Source organism: Salvelinus fontinalis, chromosome 1 (genome assembly GCF_029448725.1).
Source record: "Salvelinus fontinalis isolate EN_2023a chromosome 1, ASM2944872v1, whole genome shotgun sequence".
Taxonomy (NCBI): Eukaryota; Metazoa; Chordata; class Actinopteri; order Salmoniformes; family Salmonidae; genus Salvelinus; species Salvelinus fontinalis.
In genome coordinates, this window is record NC_074665.1 from 65598716 (window position 1) to 65621183 (window position 22468).

Sequence of the window (22468 nt, forward strand, 5' to 3'; positions counted from 1 at the left end):
GTTTGTATAGCACCAACTGTTCAAATAAATATTATGACAAGTTGCCCTATAGATGTATTGCTTGAACGACTTGAAATACGCTCAAAAATACGCTCTACCCCAAGAACTTGGTCCATTTAGAAAATGCATATATCCCTACATGAGCCAATGTATTGATTAATACTGATATTTTTTTTCTTAACAGGATGTTGATATCAAATGGGTAGAGTACCAGAACATGGTGAATTACCTGATCCAGTGGATCAAACACAACGTGGGATTGATGTCAGACAGAGCGTTCCCTAACAACCCAGTGGAACTAAAGGTAAAGCACAAAGGAAATGTCATTACAGATCAAATGCAGCTTGAATGAACACATTTTCTGCCATATTGAATGGTAGAAAGATCCCTAATTTGATCAAGAATTAACCTCCAATAAGCCTCCAATATCTGGAGTGTTTGTCTGGTTGGTTTTCAGTAAGCTGGATATCAGTTTATAGAGCTTGGCCCTGAAAGCCTGAGGCTAGGAGCCCAAGCTCTCTGAGGCTTCAAATGGCCCCATAAGTAGCGTCATGTTAATGAAATGAAATATTAAAGCGAGCTATATTGACAGGTGTCAGAGAGCAGCTCTGTTTATTTCAAATAGTCCATAGCTGCTAATACAACAGGAGCTCTGTGTGGTACAGTAATTTTAAATCAGACTAGTGTGAGTATACACAGATATTAGATGCATATATGATAGCAGAGACAAAATGTATTGATTCTATTGATTCAATATTTCTTTGATATGTGGCTATGTTTGCACTGAACTAATGTTTTTTTTTACAGGCACTTTATACACAGTACTTGCAGTTTAAAGAGAATGAAATCCCACTGAAAGAAACCGAGAAGAGCAAAATCAAGCATCTTTACAAAATGCTGGAGGTATGCTACCGCGATACAGCTCTTTCCAAACAAGCAAACTACAATGAACTTAACTAAGATGTTGCTGTGTATGTGTTGGGGGACAGGTGTGGATGGAGTTTGGTCGTATCCAGCTGCCTCAGGGATTTCACCCCAATGATGTGGAGAAGGAATGGGGCAAGCTGATCGTGGCCATGCTGGAGAGGGAGAAGAGCCTGAGGCCTGAAGTGGACAGGTATGAAGGGTCATCCTTCTGATGCTGCTGGTGCACCACACACTACTATGATTTGTAATTCTAATCCCGTATTTACATGACAGCCATGTAAGTCATGTAAGTACATGAGCTAACTAAGATTGAAGATTTTACCCAATTGCCTGATTAGAATGACTATGAAAAACTGTATTTAGTGATTGGTTTCAGGGTCAATGGTGAGTGCTCTGGTGAACTGCTTATTTGTGTTACAGTCCCCCTCTTTTATAATTAGACGTTTGTGTCTAAACTTCTGTTTAAGGATGTGCAGTAATTTGATTATTCTGTGGTTCATGAAATGACATGGTCTTTACCCTTGTACATGCTGTGGTCTGTGGTTTGGTTAAATTCTGAGTTCTTCAAACTGAAGTATCTATTTTTTCCCTAAAAGACACTTTCTATGTCTCAGGTCGGGTTTGTAGGCATTAATTGTGCTGTGATTCCATGCCTAGTGTATCGGCTCAAGCCATTCAGTGATATTTTTCAGGTACTTTAGAGCGCTGATGGTGGGTGTTCCCATAATCTCTTGTCAACATCAGGTTGTTAAAAAGCTGACATTCTGGCACAGTCACAGGCACATTGTACTCTTATCATGACATCTCGCATGAATGGTTTTTCGACTGCAGGTACTATTTATGTTGGAAATCACCTGGCTTGTTGATATCTGGTAATGTTGTGTGATATTATGTAGATAACTATTGGCTTTGCAAACCAATAGAAGCCCAGTTGTACAGTATGTGCCACAACCCCTGTTACCATAAACTGTTACCAGGATTGTGGAGTAATTGATTACATGTAATCAGCAGCATACTGTACTAGCATACCACCCTGCATCCCACTGCTGGCTTGCCACTCAAGCTAAGCAGTGTCGGTCCTGGTCGGGCCCTGGATGGGAGACCAGATGCTGCTGGAAGTGGTGTTGGAAGGCCAGTAAGAGGCACTTTTTCCTCTGGTCTAAAAAAAAATATCCCAATGCCCCAGGGCAGTGTTTGGGGACATTGCCCTGTGTAGGGTGCCGTCTTTCGGATGGGACGTTAAACGGGTGTCCTGACTCTCTGTGATCACTAAAAGATCCCATGGCACTAATGTAAGAGTAGGGGTGTTAACCCTGGTGTCCTGGCTAAATTCCTAATCTGGCCTTCATACCATCATGGCCACCTAATCATCCCCATCTTCCAATTGGCTCATTCATCCCCCCTCCTCTCCTCTGTAACTATTCCCCAGGTCTTTGCTGTAAATGAGAATGTGTTCTCAGTCAATTTACCTGGTAAAATAACAGTTAAAAATGCAATAAATGTAACTGATTGCAAAAAAAACGATAACTGTAATCTGTTAAATTACCAGCAAAAATATTGTAATCAAATTACAGATTTGAAAAACTAAATTAATATTTATAGGATTACTTTTAATTCAGAAAGGATTATTATGACACTTTTCTGTTTTCTCAATGACATTCAAATAAGCATTGAAAAAAAGCTCAGGTAGATTTTTTGGTGGTCTCTGACCACAAGTCAGAGACCACGATGAGGAAACACCAAATGTGTTTGATGGATAACGTGAAAAGGTGAGGAATTGGCTTTTGTAGGCCAAAGTCTTCTAATGGTGCGACTGCTGTCAGCATCCAAAGATGATCCAACTTGAATAAAGCTAAGGACAACAGCAGTGGTGGTACACATATCACTTATGATTGTTATCTACATAGTGCATTGATGTGAATCACACTGCTGCTCTCTCATTTAGCTGTTTGCGCGTTATGGATTGTGGTCGTTATGGATGGCTGTTCACAAATATTTATTTGTATTTTAACCCAATAATGGTTGAATTGAAGAAGTTTAAGCTGCTTATCAATCATTGTTTTTGCGACCAGTGGACAGACAGTGAAAATTCACTCTTGCAACAGCTGCATAGTGGTGATCCAAGACTATGGAAGAAAAGTTTGAGGAAGTTCCTCCCTTCTAAACTCCTCCGTGGCATTGTGCTCCATACTGTCAAAAAATAGTTTCATTTAAGAAGACCATGAGTGGAGCTATTATTGCTCAATTAAATTTGTGTTGATAAAAAAAATTGCATAGGCCTCAGGGACACATGCTCAAATTGGCATACTTTTGATAGACTTAAACAGCTGTAAATTATCGAGATATCAAAGTGTCACCTACAAAAACGTAAACAATAGTCCTATAGCAAATGCAGAACTTGGCATACATTTTTCACATGCAAATAGCACTTTTCGGTAGTGCTCAAAGCATGCCATTCCATGAGAGCAACATTTATTTTTCGACTCGAAGCAATGAGTACAATCACTCCTCCATGACAACAACATCATAAACAACAGAGTTGGCTAATAAGTCCTTAGTTTTTGGGTTATGCTCAGGTAAAACAATTTGGCTAATCAATATTACCAAGATCTATTACTGAAGATCAAGGGGTATTAAATTAATTGGAATGACTGGAAATCTGACAAACTTTGTTTTTAATGTAAAGATATAGCCTTATCAAATGAGAATCAGTAGTATAAAGCAATGTGTTAGAAGAAGCCTACATAACCAACCCGTAAAGCAAATGCAACATCCATTTATGACCAGCTATGTAAACATTGATTTGTCCTGCAATAGATGTCTATCAATTTGTAATATACATTTTTGTCTTCTTCTAACGCCTCTTAAGGGGAAGGTAATCTAAAAGTAACTGAAAATAATCAGATTACGTTACTGAGTTTGAGTTATCCAAAAGTTACGTCACTGATTACAATTTTGGAAAGTTACCTAGTAACTGTAACGGATTACATTTAGAAAGTAACCTACCCAACCCTGACTGTTACTGTCTGAACCTGTAATGAATTGTACAAATAATGCCATGAGCTTCTATGGCCTAGGGCAACATGTTCTTTAAGGTGTGGGTTCTATTTTATTGTCTCTTCACCTCGTTGCATGAGTACAAGGATGGGCCTATAAAAGGGGGAGAAGAAAACACTTTGTGTCAGTTGGACCTGTGAGTGTGTGTATGTCTGTGCTGGGGATCCTATTTCAGATGGAAGCGAAATTAGCTAGCTAGTGTGATTCTCTGAGTGGCTCAGTATAGTCCTATAGTCTTCTAGCATGCACAACAACATGGCATACAACATGGGATACAGCACTGTCTCGTCTGTGAGCAACAGCACTCTCTCAGGACCAGCCATAGAGCCGCTGCTCTCCAGCACTGCCGTCTTTCCAATGTTTCTCAATAACAACTCTGTGTATGGATCAAGGTGATGTTAACTATTAGAAGTCAGGGCTGTCCAAGCTTTTCTTGTTTGTTTGTTTGTAGATGTATTTTCTGCAGATGGGATTTTCAAATGGAACTGATGCCATTGTAGTGCCACACCTTTGTTGTTTATTCTGTAAAATGACATCTTTAATATGAAAGTCAATTATTGTATTTTTTCTTTTAGGCTTGAAATGTTGCAGCAGATTGCAACCAGAGTCCAGCGGGACTGTGTCACTGGAGAGGACAAACTAGCGTTAGCACGAACTGCCCTGCAGTCTGTAAGTACATAAGAATTTGTTCTTAACTGGCTGGCCTAGTTAAATAAAGGTTAAATATAAAAAATAAAATAAAAATTGTAACAGCATATTCACAACAAGAGCACAGAATACTCCAGGTCCTGCTTTTACTGATGTTTATTTGATGAGGCAAATTTTGTGTCTATTTTTTTTACATCATTATTGTTATTGAACTTTGTAATAGAAAAGTACATCACCAACTGTTTGGACATTTTCTTTTTTTCTCAGGATGCTAAGAGACTAGAGTCTGGGGTCCAGTTCCAGAACGAAGCAGAGGTCTCTGGGTACCTTCTGGAATGTGAGAACCACCTAAGACAGCAGGTGGTTGACATCCAGATTCTACTGGACGGGAAGTTCTACTGCTCCGATCGGCTTGTTCAAAGGTGCAAACTCACTGCTTTCTCTAAATGCCATGCAACACATATAAATAAACATAACATTTGTTGTGAAATCTTCATTAAACTGATAAAAAAATAATTCAACTATATTTCTAAACATATCATTGTGTGTTGTGTGTATGATCCAGGGTATCCAAGCTCCGTGACGACCTGCTGGGGCTGAGGGCAGAGTGTTCCTCTGTGTACAGTCAAGGACGCACCCTGACCACCCAACAGACCAGGATGGTGATCTCAGGCATCACTCAGAGTCTCAACTCAGGCTTCTCTTCATTGAACCACAACTCCAGCCTCACCCCAGCCCTCACCCCTGGAGGCCTGGGAACTCCCGGTTCCACCTTCACCTCCAGCTTTACCCCGGGCTTCACCCCTGCCCTGAGCCCCGCAATGACACCTGGCGGCATGCAGCCCGGGTCAATCCAGGCCTATATGGGGGGCGGAGGAGGGGGCATGGATCCGGGATCCCTCCAACACCACAAACACATGCAGATCCGCAAGCCCCTTGGCAAGTCCTCGCTAGTGGACCCCAACATGACCAAGGAGGAGGTCAACATGAACTTTGTGCAGGACCTGATCAACTGGGTGGAGGAGATGCAGGTGAGGACCTACATGTATTCACTGTACATTTTGATATTTGTGATTTAGACATTTTGAGACCAATTCCTAATTGTTTTCTCTTCCTTTGAAGGTGCAATTGGATCACGGAGATTGGGGAGCCGATTTGCCAAGTGTGGAAACACATTTAGAGAACCACAGAAGTGTTCACAGAGCCATCGAAGAATTTCAAATGAGCCTTAAAGAAGCCAAACTTAGTGAGGTATGTACAAGCAACAGTCCGCCTATTCTGCCAAGTTTCTGTCTGGACAAACTTAGAAATATCTCTGTGCATCACATTCAGTTGTTTTGTTTGGAGTGCAAACCCCTCAATGCTGCAACGTTTTTTAAATGTCAACTAATAAAAACATATGGTGTGTCTATTTATCTCAGATTCAGATGACCCAAGCGCAAAAACTAAGTTATTCTGAGAAGCTGGGCAACTTAGAATATCAGTATGGGAAGTTACTGGTACGTTTCCTGTTAAAATAATTGGTAGTTCTAACTAACAAAATAATAACTTCTCTACTATTTTTAATACAACATGGACAACCTGACTATTTCCTGTGGTTCTGGGCTTCTGTAGAAATGTTCGCGGGAGCGTCAGAAGAACCTGGAGAGCCTGCATGACTTTGTGTCGCGGGCCACCATGGAACTAATCTGGCTCAACGAGAAAGAGGAAGAAGAGGTCGCTTTCGACTGGAGCGATCGCAACGGCAACATCTCCAAGAAGAGAGAGTACCACGCTGTGAGTCCCGACACTGTTCAGAACATTGTATTTCCATATGTTGCTCACAGAATATAATATCATTATTCAGTTCCTATTCATTCTTGTAGACAATTACTTTAACATTATAGGTGTGTTTAGAGAGTTATTGTATTAGCCAGTTGTTGGTGACTTTGAGGCTAAACATCTGAGCTATGCATTTCTGGCAAGGATCCACCGCTGGCATGTACAGCCTTCCCACCAGGAAGTGAGTTTGACTCAGTTGACCTAAAGGGATTAACACATTTCCTTCTGGTGAAACAATATCTTGTGGAAATCTTATTTCTGAGGGTGGTATGTTTTCTCTGAAAACAAAGTACAAAGGCTACATAACGTATGGGTGGAAATGAGTCGTAGGGGCTTGTTTGGGGCTTACATCATACCATTTATACACATGGATATGGCTATATTACCAACGTCCTATTCGTCTTAGAATCAATTAGATGAATCGGTTCAATGTGTATCCAATGGGATTTGGTTCAAGCTGGTATTTAGAGATGCGTGCCATACGAGCCTCTTCCAAGTCATAGTGTAGGTATCCCGATTGGGAAGGGATTGGTCTCAGGCAATGGTTGGATGCCAAGGACGCTGTGTGACATCTCGGGTCTCTCTCTCTCTCTCTCTCTCTCTCTCTCTCTCTCTCTGTCTCTGTCTCTGTCTCTGTCTCTGTCTCTGTCTCTGTCTCTGTCTCTGTCTCTGTCTCTGTCTCTGTCTCTGTCTGTCTCTGTCTCTGTCTCTGTCTGTCTCTCTTTCTCTGTCTGTCTCTGTCTGTCTCTCTTTCTCTGTCTGTCTCTGTCTGTCTCTCTTTCTCTGTCTGTCTCTCTTTCTCTGTCTGTCTCTCTTTCTCTGTCTGTCTCTGTCTGTCTCTCTTTCTCTGTCTCTCTTTCTCTGTCTCTCTCTCTGTCACGGTCTCTCTCTGTCTCTCTCTCTGTCTCTGTCTCTGTCACGGTCTCTCTCTGTCTCTCTCTCTGTCTCTGTCTCTGTCACGGTCTCTCTCTGTCTTTCTCTGTTTCTGTCTCTGTCTCTCTCTGTCTCTCTCTCTGTCTTGCTCTCTGTCACGGTCTCTCTCTCTGTCTCTCTCTCTGTAGGATCTGATGAGAGAGTTGGACGACAAGGAGAAGGTGATCAAGTCTGTGCAGGATAATGCAGAGAACCTTCTGCAGGAGAACCACCCTGCCAGGCTAACTATTGAAGTAAGCCCTGTCTGTGTTTACAGATGTCACATAACCACTCCATAACCATCTGATATAAACTTCTTTAGTGTAAATCCAATATTTTTTTATATGATAAATCAGTTAGATTGTATGCCTCAGATAATGTGGTAATTTGTCCATTCAAATATAAATATGATTACTCATTTTCAGCTAAACCTGCGTTGGTGCTCAATAGTGTCATACACAACATTTCAATTGCTTCACTAACTTGTTCCTAGAATTTTTAATTGTAACATGTTTCTGTGTGGAATCCTCTAGGCATATAGAGCAGCCATGCAGACCCAGTGGAGCTGGATTCTACAGCTCTGCTCTTGTGTGGAGCAGCACCTGAAAGACAACTCAGTCTATTTCGAGGTGAGTTATCTGTTTTCCTCAAACAAAGGGATGAAGGCCTGCTAGTTGCAAAAAGCTAATCTGATCTCCTTTCCTCACTTCCATACAGTTTTTCAATGATGCCAAAGAGTCCATGGACTACCTGAAGAGCCTACAAGGTGACATCCAAAGAAAGTATGGCTGTGATCGGACAAGCAGCGTACACAAGCTGGAGGATCACATCCAGGAGTCCATGGTAAGCTGGCATTCCCAAACTCTGTTGTTAAATGAGACACATAGACCAATCCCCAAGGCTCACATGGTCAGAAATCCAATTATGAATTCTTAGAGGTTCCAAATTAATACCCCCACCATTAAACATGAACTAACTATCCCTGTGAGAGAATTCTGCTTATGCTGAGCTTGTGAAGTATCATAATCCACCCGTGTGTTTGACTGATGCTGGAACATGTGTGTGGTCTGTCTGTCCCCAGGATGAGAAGGAGCAGCTCCTCCAGTACCGCAGCACAGTGGCTGGGTTGGTGGGCAAGGCCAAGGCCATCGTCCAGCTCAAGCCCAGAACCCCAGACACCCCTATCAGGTCTTCCATACCCGTCAAAGCCATCTGTGACTACCGACAAATAGAGGTGCTATTTGAGTCTCTTGTTAGAGATACATGTATGTGCTACCAGGGGCGCAACTTTTACTGGGGACGGGGGGGACGGGGCAGTGATACAAAACGAGGCAACGGTGTGCTATAGGACCATACGGACGCATCCGAGCGGTCGGGTGGGCTGTTTGGAGTGTTTATCCAACTGGATAAAAAAAAAAATATATATAAAACAAATTATGTACCCCCCCACTTCTAAAACCAAAGTTGCGCCCCTGTGTGCTACTCTCCATTTTCTATTCATTCAAGTAGTTCATCACAAGTCGCATAATTTACATTGAGTTGTCAAACTTATCTTCTGTAGTAACAAGATGTACATTGAGGTCTCTAAGGAACATGTTTAGCCATGTTAACTCCAGGGATGTTTATTTAGATAGCGGATCAAAAGTTTGATACTTTGAGTTGATTTGGATTTCAGAGTCAAATTGTAGTCGTTTTAATTTGTCATGTCTCACTTCGTCTCACTCCTAGATCACCATCTATAAGGATGATGAGTGTGTTCTGGCCAGTAACTCTCACCGGGCCAAGTGGAAGGTGATCAGTCCGTCTGGCAATGAGGCCATGGTGCCCTCTGTCTGCTTCACTGTGCCTCCACCCAACAAGGAGGCTGTGGACCAGGCCAGCAGAATTGAGCAGCTGTACCAGAATGTCCTGACTCTGTGGCACCACTCGCACATCAACATGAAGAGCGTGGTCTCCTGGCACTACCTGATGGCGGACGTCAGAGCCATCCGCAACTGGAACGTGTCCTCAGTACGTTTACACTTATCTACTTAATCAACTTCTAGACCCCATTAGCAACACTTACAGTGATAAAGGTATAATTATGCATCTTCTACTGATTTTGGTGTTCATAAGAAAGAAAGTGATTACTGTTATTAAGCCTAGTGTTTCCTATACTCACCTACTTTACCTGTCATTTCATCATTATAGTTGGTGCTGACTGTACCTTTTCAGAGAACATTCTAGAAGGTTTCCGGGTATGGGTCTGTCTCATGTGTTTTCCCCTGTTCTCCCCAGATTAAGACCATGTTGCCAGGCGAGCACCAGCAGGTCCTTAGCAACCTGCAGTCCCACTTTGAGGACTTCCTGGAGGACAGCGAGGAGTCGGAGGTGTTCACAATGGCAGACTGTTCCCAGCTAGAGAGGGAGGTGTTGACCTGCAAGGAGTATTACGAGGAGCTGCTCAAGTCTGCAGAGAGAGGCAAGGCTGAACTAAGCTAATATGCAGAGAGAGGCAAAGTTAAGCTTGTCTGCAGAGAGATGCAAGGCTAAGCTAAGCTAGTCTGCAGAGAGAGGCAAGGCTAAACTAAGCTAATATGCAGAGAGAGGCAAGGCTAAACTAAGCTAGTCTACAGAGAAAGGCAAGGCTAAGCTAAGCTAGTCTGCAGCAAGGCTAAACTATTAGCTAACTTCTACTCAGGAGCTCGCTGGTACATGTTTTGGCAGCAGTCCTTGAGGCAAACGGATGGTTCTTTAAAACTATTAGGCATAAAGCATGGAATTATGTTTGAACCTGCCAGGGTCCCCATGGCCAGAACTGTAGGAAAGGGTGTGTTTGTGTGTGTGGGCATACTGATGCGTGTGTCTGGGTGTGTGACTACATTTTCCCTATATGTTTCCCCTGATCTTGCAATTATGTATGTTTAGATACTTGGTCTTATGTCACCACAGGTAGTAGAATCTCCTGCAGAGGACTTTAGGGAGGTGTTGATTTGCTTGATTGCCCACCAATTAATCAGCATAAATAATTAATAATATGCGGATTGTTTGTAAACACTTTGCAATAACGGTGCCAGATTTGATTAATGGTGCCAGAGATTAATACAGTAGTTTTCATGATTCATTAACTCATTCACTTCACACTCTCTGCTATGTCCGGGAGAGATGTGTTTTGAATTATATACAGTATTCAGACCCCTTGATTTTTTCCAAATTTTGTTACGTTACAGCCTTATTCTAAAATGGATTAAGTAGTTTCCCCCCCTCATCAATCTACGCACAATACCCCATAATGACAAAGTAAACCAATGATTTTTTACATTTCTGCAAATTTATTTCAAATAAAAAACTGAAATATGACATTTACATAAGTATTTAGACCCTTTACCCAGTCCTTTTTGCAGCACATTTGGCAGCGATTACAGCCTCGCGTCTTCTTGGGTATGACGCTACAAGCTTGGCACCCCTGTATTTGGGGAGTTTCTCCCATTCTTCTCTGAAGATCCTCTCAAGTTCTGTCAGGTTGGATGGGGAGCGTTGCTGCACAGGTATTTTCATGTCTCTCCAGAGATGTTTCATTGGGTTCAAGTCCGGGCTCTGGCTGGGCCACTCAAGGACATTCAGAGACTTGTCCCGAAGCAACTCCTGTGTTGTCTTGGCTGTGTGCTTAGGGTCGTTGTCCTGTTGGAAGGTGAACCTTCACCCCAGTCTGAGGTCCTGAGCGCTCTGGAGCAGGTTTTCATCAAGAATATCTCTGTACTTTGCTCCGTTCATCTTTCACTCGATCCTGACTAGTTTCCCAGTCCCTGCCGCTGAAAAACACGATGCTGCCACCACCATGCTTCACCATAGGGATGGTGCCAGGTTTCCTCCAGACATGATGCTTGGCATTTAAGCCAAAGAGTTCAATCTTGGTTTCATCAGATCAGATAATTTTGTTTCTCATGGTCTTCAAGTCTTTATGTGCCTTTTGGCAAACTCCAAGCAGGCTGTCATGTGTCTTTTACTGAGGAGTGGCTTCTGTCTGGCCACTCTACCAAGTCCTGATTGGTGGAGTGCTGCAGAGATGGTTGTCCTTGTGGAAGGTTCTCCCATCTCCACAGAGGTACTCTGGAGCTCTTTCAGAGTGACCGTCGGGTTCCTGGTCACCTCCCTGACCAAGGCCCTTCTCCCCCGATAGCTCAGTTTGGACGGGCAGCCAGCTCTAGGATAAGGCTTGGTGGTTCCAAACTTCTTCCATTTAAGAATGATGGAGGCCACTGTGTTCTTGGGGACGTTCAATGCTGCAGAAATGTTTTGGTATCCTTCCCCGGATCTGTGCCTCGACACAATCCTGTCTTGGAGCTCTACGGACAATTCCTTCGACCTCATGGCTTGGTTTCTGCTTTGACATACACTGTCAACTGTGGGACATTATATAGACAGGTGTGTGCTTTTCCAAATCATGTCCAATCAATTGAATTTACCACAGGTGGACTCCAATCAAGTTGTAGAAACATTTTAAGGATGTTGATTGGACATGATCAACGGAAACAGGATGCACCTGAGCTCAATTTCGAGTCTCATAGCGAAGGGTCAGAATACTTATGTAAATAAGATATTTCTGTTGTTTTTATACATTTGCTAAAATTTATAAATACCTGTTTTTGCTTTATCATTGTGAGATATTGTGTGTAGATTGATGAGGATTTTGGGGTATTTTATCCATTTTCGAATAAGGCTGTAACGTAACAAAATGTGGAAAAAGGGAAGGGGTCTAAATACTTTCCGAATACAGTACATATTCATTTAGATTGTTTACTAATGTTACTGTTACACAGCTTGCAGTAGACCAGTGACTGAGAAAAATCCCAAGTGTTTGGACACTTAGACTTGGTGTCCTCTCGTTGTTTGGTTGTTACTCATTCTATGGTTTTGTGTTCAACAGAGGAACATGAGGAGTCTGTGTACAACCTGTATATCTCTGAGGTGCGTAACTTCCGCATGCGCCTGGAGGCTCAGGAGGAGCACCTGATCCGACAGATCCGCACCCCACTGGACAGAGACGACCTGGAGCAGAGTATCCTGCGCATCACAGAGCAAGAGGTATCATTACTCTGTCATATTACAACTCACTATTCAGACTGTATCATTACTCTGTCATATTACAACTCACTAACCAGACTGTATCATTACTCTGTCATATTACAACTCACTATTCAGACTGTATCATTACTCTGTCATATTACAACTCACTATTCAGACTCTATCATTACTCTGTCATATTACAACTCACTATTCAGACTGTATCATTACTCTGTCATATTACAACTCACTAACCAGACTGTATCATTACTCTGTCATATTACAACTCACTATTCAGACTGTATCATTACTCTGTCATATTACAACTCACTATTCAGACTCTATCATTACTCTGTCATATTACAACTCACTATTCAGACTGTATCATTACTCTGTCATATTACAACTCACTATTCAGACTGTATCATTACTCTGTCATATTACAACTCACTATTCAGACTGTATCATTACTCTGTCATATAACAACTCACTATTCAGACTGTATCATTACTCTGTCATATAACAACTCACTATTCAAACTGTATCATTACTCTGTCATATAACAACTCACTATTCAAACTGTATCATTACTCTGTCATATAACAACTCACTATTCAAACTGTATCATTACTCTGTCATATTACAACTCACTATTCAGACTCTATCATTACTCTGTCATATTACAACTCACTATTCAGACTGTATCATTACTCTGTCATATTACAACTCACTATTCAGACTGTATCATTACTCTGTCATATTACAACTCACTATTCAGACTGTATCATTACTCTGTCATATAACAACTCACTAACCAGACTGTATCATTACTCTGTCATATTACAACTCACTATTCAGACTGTATCATTACTCTGTCATATTACAACTCACTATTCAGACTGTATCATTACTCTGTCATATTACAACTCACTAACCAGACTGTATCATTACTCTGTCATATTACAACTCACTATTCAGACTGTATCATTACTCTGTCATATTACAACTCACTATTCAGACTGTATCATTACTCTGTCATATTACAACTCACTATTCAGACTGTATCATTACTCTGTCATATTACAACTCACTATTCAGACTGTATCATTACTCTGTCATATAACAACTCACTAACCATACTGTATCATTACTCTGTCATATAACAACTCACTATTCAGACTGTATCATTACTCTGTCATATAACAACTCACTATTCAGACTGTATCATTACTCTGTCATATAACAACTCACTATTCAGACTGTATCATTACTCTGTCATAATACAACTCACTATTCAGACTGTATCATTACTCTGTCATATTACAACTCACTATTCAGACTGTATCATTACTCTGTCATATTACAACTCACTATTCAGACTGTATCATTACTCTGTCATATAACAACTCACTAACCAGACTGTATCATTACTCTGTCATATTACAACTCACTATTCAGACTGTATCATTACTCTGTCATATTACAACTCACTATTCAGACTGTATCATTACTCTGTCATATAACAACTCACTAACCAGACTGTATCATTACTCTGTCATATTACAACTCACTATTCAGACTGTATCATTACTCTGTCATATTATAACTCACTATTCAGACTGTATCATTACTCTGTCATATAACAACTCACTAACCAGACTGTATCATTACTCTGTCATATTACAACTCACTATTCAGACTGTATCATTACTCTGTCATATTATAACTCACTATTCAGACTCTATCATTACTCTGTCATATAACAACTCACTAACCAGACTGTATCATTACTCTGTCATATTACAACTCACTATTCAGACTGTATCATTACTCTGTCATATTACAACTCACTATTCAGACTGTATCATTACTCTGTCATATTACAACTCACTATTCAGACTGTATCATTACTCTGTCATATAACAACTCACTAACCAGACTGTATCATTACTCTGTCATATTACAACTCACTATTCAGACTGTATCATTACTCTGTCATATTACAACTCACTATTCAGACTGTATCATTACTCTGTCATATAACAACTCACTAACCAGACTGTATCATTACTCTGTCATATTACAACTCACTATTCAGACTGTATCATTACTCTGTCATATTACAACTCACTATTCAGACTCTATCATTACTCTGTCATATTACAACTCACTATTCAGACTGTATCATTACTCTGTCATATTACAACTCACTATTCAGACTGTATCATTACTCTGTCATATTACAACTCACTATTCAGACTGTATCATTACTCTGTCATATAACAACTCACTATTCAGACTGTATCATTACTCTGTCATATTACAACTCACTATTCAGACTGTATCATTACTCTGTCATATAACAACTCACTATTCAGACTGTATCATTACTCTGTCATATTACAACTCACTATTCAGACTGTATCATTACTCTGTCATATTACAACTCACTAACCAGACTGTATCATTACTCTGTCATATTACAACTCACTATTCAGACTGTATCATTACTCTGTCATATTACAACTCACTATTCAGACTGTATCATTACTCTGTCATATAACAACTCACTATTCAGACTCTATCATTACTCTGTCATATTACAACTCACTATTCAGACTGTATCATTACTCTGTCATATAACAACTCACTATTCAGACTATCATTACTCTGTCATATTACAACTCACTATTCAGACTGTATCATTACTCTGTCATATTACAACTCACTATTCAGACTGTATCATTACTCTGTCATATTACAACTCACTATTCAGACTGTATCATTACTCTGTCATATTACAACTCACTAACCAGACTGTATCATTACTCTGTCATATTACAACTCACTATTCAGACTGTATCATTACTCTGTCATATTACAACTCACTATTCAGACTGTATCATTACTCTGTCATATTACAACTCACTATTCAGACTGTATCATTACTCTGTCATATTACAACTCACTATTCAGACTGTATCATTACTCTGTCATATTACAACTCACTATTCAGACTGTATCATTACTCTGTCATATTACAACTCACTATTCAGACTGTATCATTACTCTGTCATATTACAACTCACTATTCAGACTGTATCATTACTCTGTCATATAACAACTCACTATTCAGACTATCATTACTCTGTCATATTACAACTCACTATTCAGACTGTATCATTACTCTGTCATATAACAACTCACTATTCAGACTGTATCATTACTCTGTCATATAACAACTCACTATTCAGACTATCATTACTCTGTCATATAACAACTCACTATTCAGACTGTATCATTACTCTGTCATATTACAACTCACTATTCAGACTGTATCATTACTCTGTCATATTACAACTCACTATTCAGAATGTATCTCTTTGTCTTACACATCTATTCATCATATTTTTCCCAGACATGGGTCAAATACATTATGTCAAATACATCTGTGCTTGATTTACTTTTCCAGGTACAATGAGACCAATAGAATAATATCATGAGTGTGAACTTCAAGACAAACCAAGTACACCTAAATTGAGAAGTGTTTAATGTACTGTACTGTATGTATTTGACCCAGGTGTGATCTATTCATATTGACTTAACTCCTCCAAATTCGTCCCTTGCAGAAGAAGAAGGCAGAGCTGGATCAGCTAATGGAGGATCTGGAGACCATGAAGGAGAAGTGTGAGACATTCCTCAGACAGGCCACGGCCTCTCCTTCTATACCCGCCCTCTCCTCTGACCTCAACGTCCTCATCCAGAGCATGAGCCAGGTTTACTCCATGTCCTCCATCTACCTGGAGAAGTAAGTGGGCACAGACACTGTTATGGCCCTCCTCAGTACAGGGCTAGAATATGCTCAGCACATTCAAAATCAACAAGGCATTTGCAATTCGGTTTTATGGTCCCACTTTAAATGCAACTTTAAAGTCTTCATGAAGCCTTCATAAACCCTTTATAAGGACTTCATAGATGCACTGCAAAATGTTGATACAGATAACGTTACACTGTCTCTATGGTGTCTCTGCAGGCTGAAGACGGTGAGCTTGGTGGTGAGGCACAGCCAGAATGCAGAGGCTGTGGTGAAGCTCTTTGAGGCCACACTTTCTGAGGAAGACGCTGTGAACTCTGACCTGAAGTCCATTGACACAGTCATCAGCACACTTAAGGTAAGCTCCCTCAGTAGTAGTTTAACATTTAAAATGGCAATATATCCTATTCAATCTTTTGGTTTTCTCTGTATGGTTGGCAAAATGATTGCTGGAGTTAAATTCTTATTTTGTGGAACCCAGTCCTCGAGAGCCACTATCATGCTATGATTGATGTTGAGCCATGTCTTTCCTCTACTTTATTTTAGCAATGGCGCTCAGAGATTGACGAACAGCGGGAGGTCTTCCATGACCTGGAGGATGGGCTGCAAAAGGCCCGTGGCATCAGTGACCACATGTTCAAGGCTCACAACGAGCGGGACTTTGACCTGGACTGGCACAAGGAGAAGGCTGACCAGCTGGGAGAGAGGTGGCACAATGTCCACACCCAAATTGACAGCAGGTTAGTGTTTTCAGGTCAACTCAAATGTTTAGGGACAGATTTGATTCCATACACCAGTAAAGAGTAGTGAGAAACACTTATTGTTCACTGTATGTGAATAAGCGGAATGTAAAATATGACCTTTTACGGATACTAAGGCAAGATACTCTTTATGATATCTGCTTCAGACTTCGGGACCTGGAGGGCATCAGTAAATCTCTGAAGTACTACAAAGACTCCTACAGCAGTCTAAATGACTGGGTCAGAGAGATGGAGACTGCTCAGCTCAAGACCCAGGAGAACCAGCCAGAGGACAGCAAGGCGCTTGCTGAGCTGCTCAACCAACAGAAGGTCCTTGTTGCAGAAATGGAACATAAGCAGAGCAGAATTGATGAATGCCAAAAGTACTCAGAGCAGTACTCATCTGGCGCTAAAGTAAGTTATCTCTAACAGTTTTGACCTGATATGATATGTCTGCATGAAGAGCACTTGAACACCAGCGTAATATTCCCTAATCTGTTGTCAGGATTATGAGCTACAGCTGATGACCTACAGAGCAATGGTTGACTCACAGCACAAGTCCCCGCTCAAGAGACGGAGGATGCAGAACTCAGCTGATGCCATCGTTCAGGAGGTTAGAATGGAACAGTAGTAAACTAGTTGCTGAGTGTGTTGTGTGTGCTAAAGAAAGTGACCCTTGTTTTCTGCCCCTACCTCAGTTCATGGACCTCCGAACTCGCTACACGGCCGTAGTAACCTCCATGACGCAGTATGTAAAGTTTGCCAGTGAGACGTTGAAGAGAACAGAAGGCGAAGAGGTAGGGGATTGGTGAATATTAGATTTACAATGCGCACATCGCTGTGCATACTTTGAACTGCCTTTTTTCCCCCCTCACATTATTGTGTTAAGAGGGTTTGCTCCCAGCCATATTGAATTAACAGGACCCTCACCTTTAAAGCCATAAATATGACGCTTCAACTCAAAGGGTTTATTTCTCTTCACTGCTGTGTGTCATTCATTCAGCGCTGATGAATGTAGATGTTTTGCTTTGTTCAAGACAAATCATGCGATATGGTGTCATACGCAGCTGTAATGCTGATACAAAGAGCCATTCTTTTGTATCATTGCTGGTGATGGTGACTTCTCTTTGGAGGAAGAAGCTGTCTCCTCTCTCTCATTGAATCTGAAACATTCTCTCGTGGTGGCATTTCTTTGGGACAATTAACAACACTGCAACATTCCTTACTTTGGTAAGCATGTTAGAATAACCATACCATAAACACAACTTTCACTTTATTTCAATGTTAAAGGAAAACTCCACCCAAAGACCCATCTTTTGGTATTTGTTTCATTAGTCCATTGTTGAATGTTTTTCATGTCAGCGATCAAGTTTTCAAGATATGTAACTTACAAAATACAAAAATGTTACACACTGCAACATGCATCATATAGGCCATATTTCTGTATTTTGAAAGTTACATATCTTGAAAACTTGATTGCTGACATGCAAAACATTTTTGGGAATATATCAACAATGGACTAATGAAACAAATACCAAAACAGTGTTTTGAGTGGAGTTTTCCTTTTAAGTATGAGGTAGTGCATGACTTGTTCTTTTTTGCATTATAGAATAGGAAAGAATCAGAAAAGACAGAGTACCTCACCTGGACAGAGAGCTGGGAGCTCCAAAAGGTAGCAGGGGAGGAGGTGATTGGAAAGCTTCAGCAGCAGGTACAAGAACTGGAGACCTCATTGGCTGACAGAACAACCCAGTTGACCAGTCTACAGAGAGAGGTAAAGACGCAAAAAAGTACCATAGAGGACCTTACCCTCCAGAAGTCTAAGGCCGAGAATGAGGCTCAGCAGTACTGTGCAGAACTAGACATGGTTGTGAAGGGCAAAGAAGCCATTGAGCAAGAGTTAAGTAACGCACGACAGCTGGTCCAGCAGTCAGAGGCCAAACGGTCTACTCTTGAGGAGAGTCTTCGTATGCTGAAGATGAACATCGAGGAGAGCACCCTGGCCCGGAAGAAACTGGAGGACCACTTGAAGAGGAAGAACAGCGACGTCCAGGATCTTGAGGAGCACAATCGCACACTGCAGAGGATGCAACATTCCTCTTCCACCAACAGCATCCAGACGATCCATGTAGAGGTGGAGGCAGAAGTCCTGCAGCAGAAACAGGAGGAGCTGGCCATGGCGAGGAAAACAGCCGAGACCGAAATCAAGACGCTTAAGTCAGAGCTGAACTCTGTGCTGGTGCATAAAAAGATAGCAGAGGAGAAAGCACAACAATTCAAAGAGCTTTTGGACGATGCCAATACCAGGTTGAAGAAACTTCAGCTGGACATGGAATCGGATAGAAGCAGCATGAGACAAAAGTCAGAGGAGCTCAGACAGGAATCTTCAGAGCTGAGAAAATCAATCCATGTCTTTCAAGAGCAAATCAAATCTCTCCAGAGGGATAAGTCTTTATTGGAACAGAAAACTATTTTCCACATGACAGAGGTTGAAGGCCTGAAAAAACAGTTAAAGCTCAACCAAGGAAAACTGCTCCAGAAGAACTCCAGGGAACAGGAGAGTAGTCACAAGATGCAATGTTTAGAGGAAGAGCTGGCCTCCAAACAGGCTGAGGCAGACCAGTTGATGTTCAAGATCAATGAACTGACGAGAATGAATGTGTCATTAGACAATGAGGTCATAAGTCTTAAGGTCAGTGTGGAGTCATTACAACGAGAAAAATCATTCTCTGAACAAAAGGTCAAATCATTGAAAAGTGAGAGTGAGAACTGGAAACAACAGCTTCAAAAAACCAAGGAAGAATCCAACATAAAGACAAGATCTGAACAGGATGTACAACTCAAATCTAAAAACCTGGAAGCAGAACTTCAGAGAGGTGGAATGGTGGTTGTGCAATTGCAGAAAAAAGTAGATGAGCTTAAGAAGGTGAACATGGAGATGGAAGTCAACATGCAGAAGATGAGAGCTCAACTCGAGAAGATCACCATGGAAACTGAAATCAAAGACCAGCAAATCAACATATTAAAGTCTCAGGTGGATGGCACCAAATCTCAGGTGAAAGTCATTGAGGAGGAGCTGCTGAAGAAATCTCAGATGTCCCATGAGCTTAAGATCAAACTGAGGGACTACAACGAGGAGATGAAGAGAACAGCTGAACTCCAGCAGAAAAACAAAGCTATCAGCTTGAACCTCAACAACTACGAGAAGGAGATCATGAATCTGAAGTCTGAGCTTAGCTCTGTTGGCACTGAGAGGAATTTGGCCAATAAGAAAGTCCAAGAGCAAAAGGGTGAAGTGAATGATCTGAACATCAAACTGAAGAAGGCAATGGCAGAGCTGCAGAATGAGTCAAATGAGGGCCAGAGTTATCTGGCTAAAGTAAAGGCATTGGAGGGGGAGCTTTTGCAATGCAAGCAGAGTATGAAAGGAATCATTGGAAGTAATGAAATAATGACAGCAAATATGAAGCAGGAAATAATTGCCCTTCAAAAAGACAAGACAATGGCTGACCATAAACTGGTTACCTTGAAAGCAGAACTCGAGGAAATGAGGTCTGCCCTGAGAAGAACAAAAGATGAATTAATTAAAGTGACCCAGGAAGGGAAAATCAGCCAGTCTAAAGTCAAAGAGTTTGAGGCAGATCTTCAGAAGAGTAGGTTGACAATAAAAGAAATCACTGCCAGCTCTGACAAATCCTCATCAAGTTTCAAACAGGAAATCATTGTCCTTCAGAGGGAGAGAAGCGCAGCCCAAGAGAAAACCCTTTCGTTGGGGTCTGATCTCACCATGCTCAAGGGAAAGCTGGAAGAATCCCAAAAGGAGGTCAAGCAAAAGCAAACGGAAAGTTCAGCCCTGCAGCTGAGGTCGCAGATGCTGGAAGACAAACTTGAGAACTGTAAGCGGATGGCGGAGGAAATGACAGTGAATATGAAGCAGGAAACTAGTGCCCTTCAAGAGGACAAGACAATGGCTCACCAAAAACTGGTTACCTTGGAAGCAGAACTTGAAGATATGAGTTCTGCCTTGAGAAGAACAAAAGATGAATTAATTCAAGTGACCCAGGAAGTGAAAATCAGCCAGTCTAAAGTCAAAGAGTTTGATGCAGATCTTCAGAAGAGTAGGTTGATAATAAAAGAAATCACTGCCAGCTCTGACAAATCCTCATCAACATTCAAACAGGAAATCAATGTTCTTCAGAGGGAGAGAAGCGCAGCCCAAGAGAAAATCCTTTCGTTGGAATTTGACCTCACCATGTTCAAGGGAAAGTTTGAACAATCCCAAGAGGAGGTCAAGCGAAAGCAAACGGAAAGTTCAGCCCTGCTGCTGAAGTCTCAGAAGCTGGAAGACCAACTTAAGAACTGTAAGAGGATGTTGGAGGAAATTACAGTGAATATGAAGCAGGAAACTAGTGCCCTTCAAAAGGACAAGACAATAGCTGACCAGAAAATGGTTACCTTGGAAGCAGAACTTGAGGAATTAAATTCTACCCTGAGAAGAACAACCTATGAATTAATTAATGTGACCCAGGAAGGGAAAATCAGCCAGTCTAAAGTCAAAAAGTTTGAGGCAGATCTTCAGAAGAGTATGCTGACAATAAAAGAAATCACCGCCAGCTCTGACAAATCCTCATCAAGTTTCAAACAGGAAATCAATGTCCTTCAGAGGGAGAGAAGCGCAGCCCAAGAGAAAACCCTTTTGTTGGTGTCTGATCTCACCATGCTCAAGGCAAAGCTGGAACAAGCCCAACAGGAGAGCAAGCAAAAGCAAATGGAAAGTTCAGCCCTCCAGCTGAGGTTCCAGAAGCTGGAAGACCAACTTGAGAACTGTCAGCGGATGCTGGAAGAAAAGACAGTGAATATGAAGCAGGCAACTAGTGCCCTTCAAAAGGACAAGGCAATGGCTGACCAAAAACGGGTTACCTTGGAAGCAGAACTCGAGGAGAGGAATTCTGCCCTGAGAAGAACAAATGATGAATTAATTAAAGTGACCCAGGAAGGGAAAATCAGCCAGTCTAAAGTCAAAAAGTTTGAGGCAGATCTTCAGAAGAGTATGCTGACAATAAAAGAAATCACCACCAGCTCTGACAAATCCTCATCAAGTTTTAAACAGGAAATCATTGTCCTTCAGAGGGAGAGAAGCGCAGCCCAAGAGAAAACCCTTTCGTTGGTGTCTGATCTCACCATGCTCAAGGCAAAGCTGGAACAAGCCCAACAGGAGAGCAAGCAAAAGCAAACGGAAAGTTCAGCCCTCCAGCTGAGGTTCCAGAAGCTGGAAGACCAACTTGAGAACTGTCAGCAGATGCTGGAGGAAAAGACAGTGAATATGAAGCAGGAAACTAGTGCCCTTCAAAAGGACAAGGCAATGGCTGACCAAAAACGGATTACCTTGGAAGCAGAACTCGAGGAGAGGAATTCTGCCCTGAGAAGAAAAAATGATGAATTAATCAAAGTGACCCAGGAAGGGAAAATCAGCCAGTCTAAAGTCAAAAAGTTTGAGGCAGATCTT

At 41.4% G+C, this 22468-nt stretch overlaps 1 protein-coding gene across 18 annotated transcripts in view; it reads left to right on the top strand.

The window, feature by feature from the left end:
• The window catches only part of LOC129859890 (dystonin-like), a 189332-nt gene that overhangs the window by 79802 nt on the left and 87062 nt on the right, over positions 1-22468 (top strand). For all 18 annotated transcript variants that reach the window (XM_055930113.1, XM_055930129.1, XM_055930172.1 and 15 more), the window contains 22 exons: positions 185-304; positions 808-903; positions 990-1117; positions 4560-4653; positions 4900-5054; positions 5198-5663; positions 5755-5883; positions 6054-6131; positions 6247-6408; positions 7515-7619; positions 7899-7994; positions 8083-8208; positions 8447-8599; positions 9094-9375; positions 9643-9826; positions 12272-12429; positions 16038-16216; positions 16442-16580; positions 16769-16962; positions 17130-17376; positions 17468-17575; positions 17661-17759. In XM_055930113.1, the coding sequence (XP_055786088.1) occupies positions 185-304; positions 808-903; positions 990-1117; positions 4560-4653; positions 4900-5054; positions 5198-5663; positions 5755-5883; positions 6054-6131; positions 6247-6408; positions 7515-7619; positions 7899-7994; positions 8083-8208; positions 8447-8599; positions 9094-9375; positions 9643-9826; positions 12272-12429; positions 16038-16216; positions 16442-16580; positions 16769-16962; positions 17130-17376; positions 17468-17575; positions 17661-17759 (3498 nt within the window). The remainder of the gene's footprint in view (positions 1-184; positions 305-807; positions 904-989; positions 1118-4559; positions 4654-4899; positions 5055-5197; positions 5664-5754; positions 5884-6053; positions 6132-6246; positions 6409-7514; positions 7620-7898; positions 7995-8082; positions 8209-8446; positions 8600-9093; positions 9376-9642; positions 9827-12271; positions 12430-16037; positions 16217-16441; positions 16581-16768; positions 16963-17129; positions 17377-17467; positions 17576-17660; positions 17760-22468) is intronic.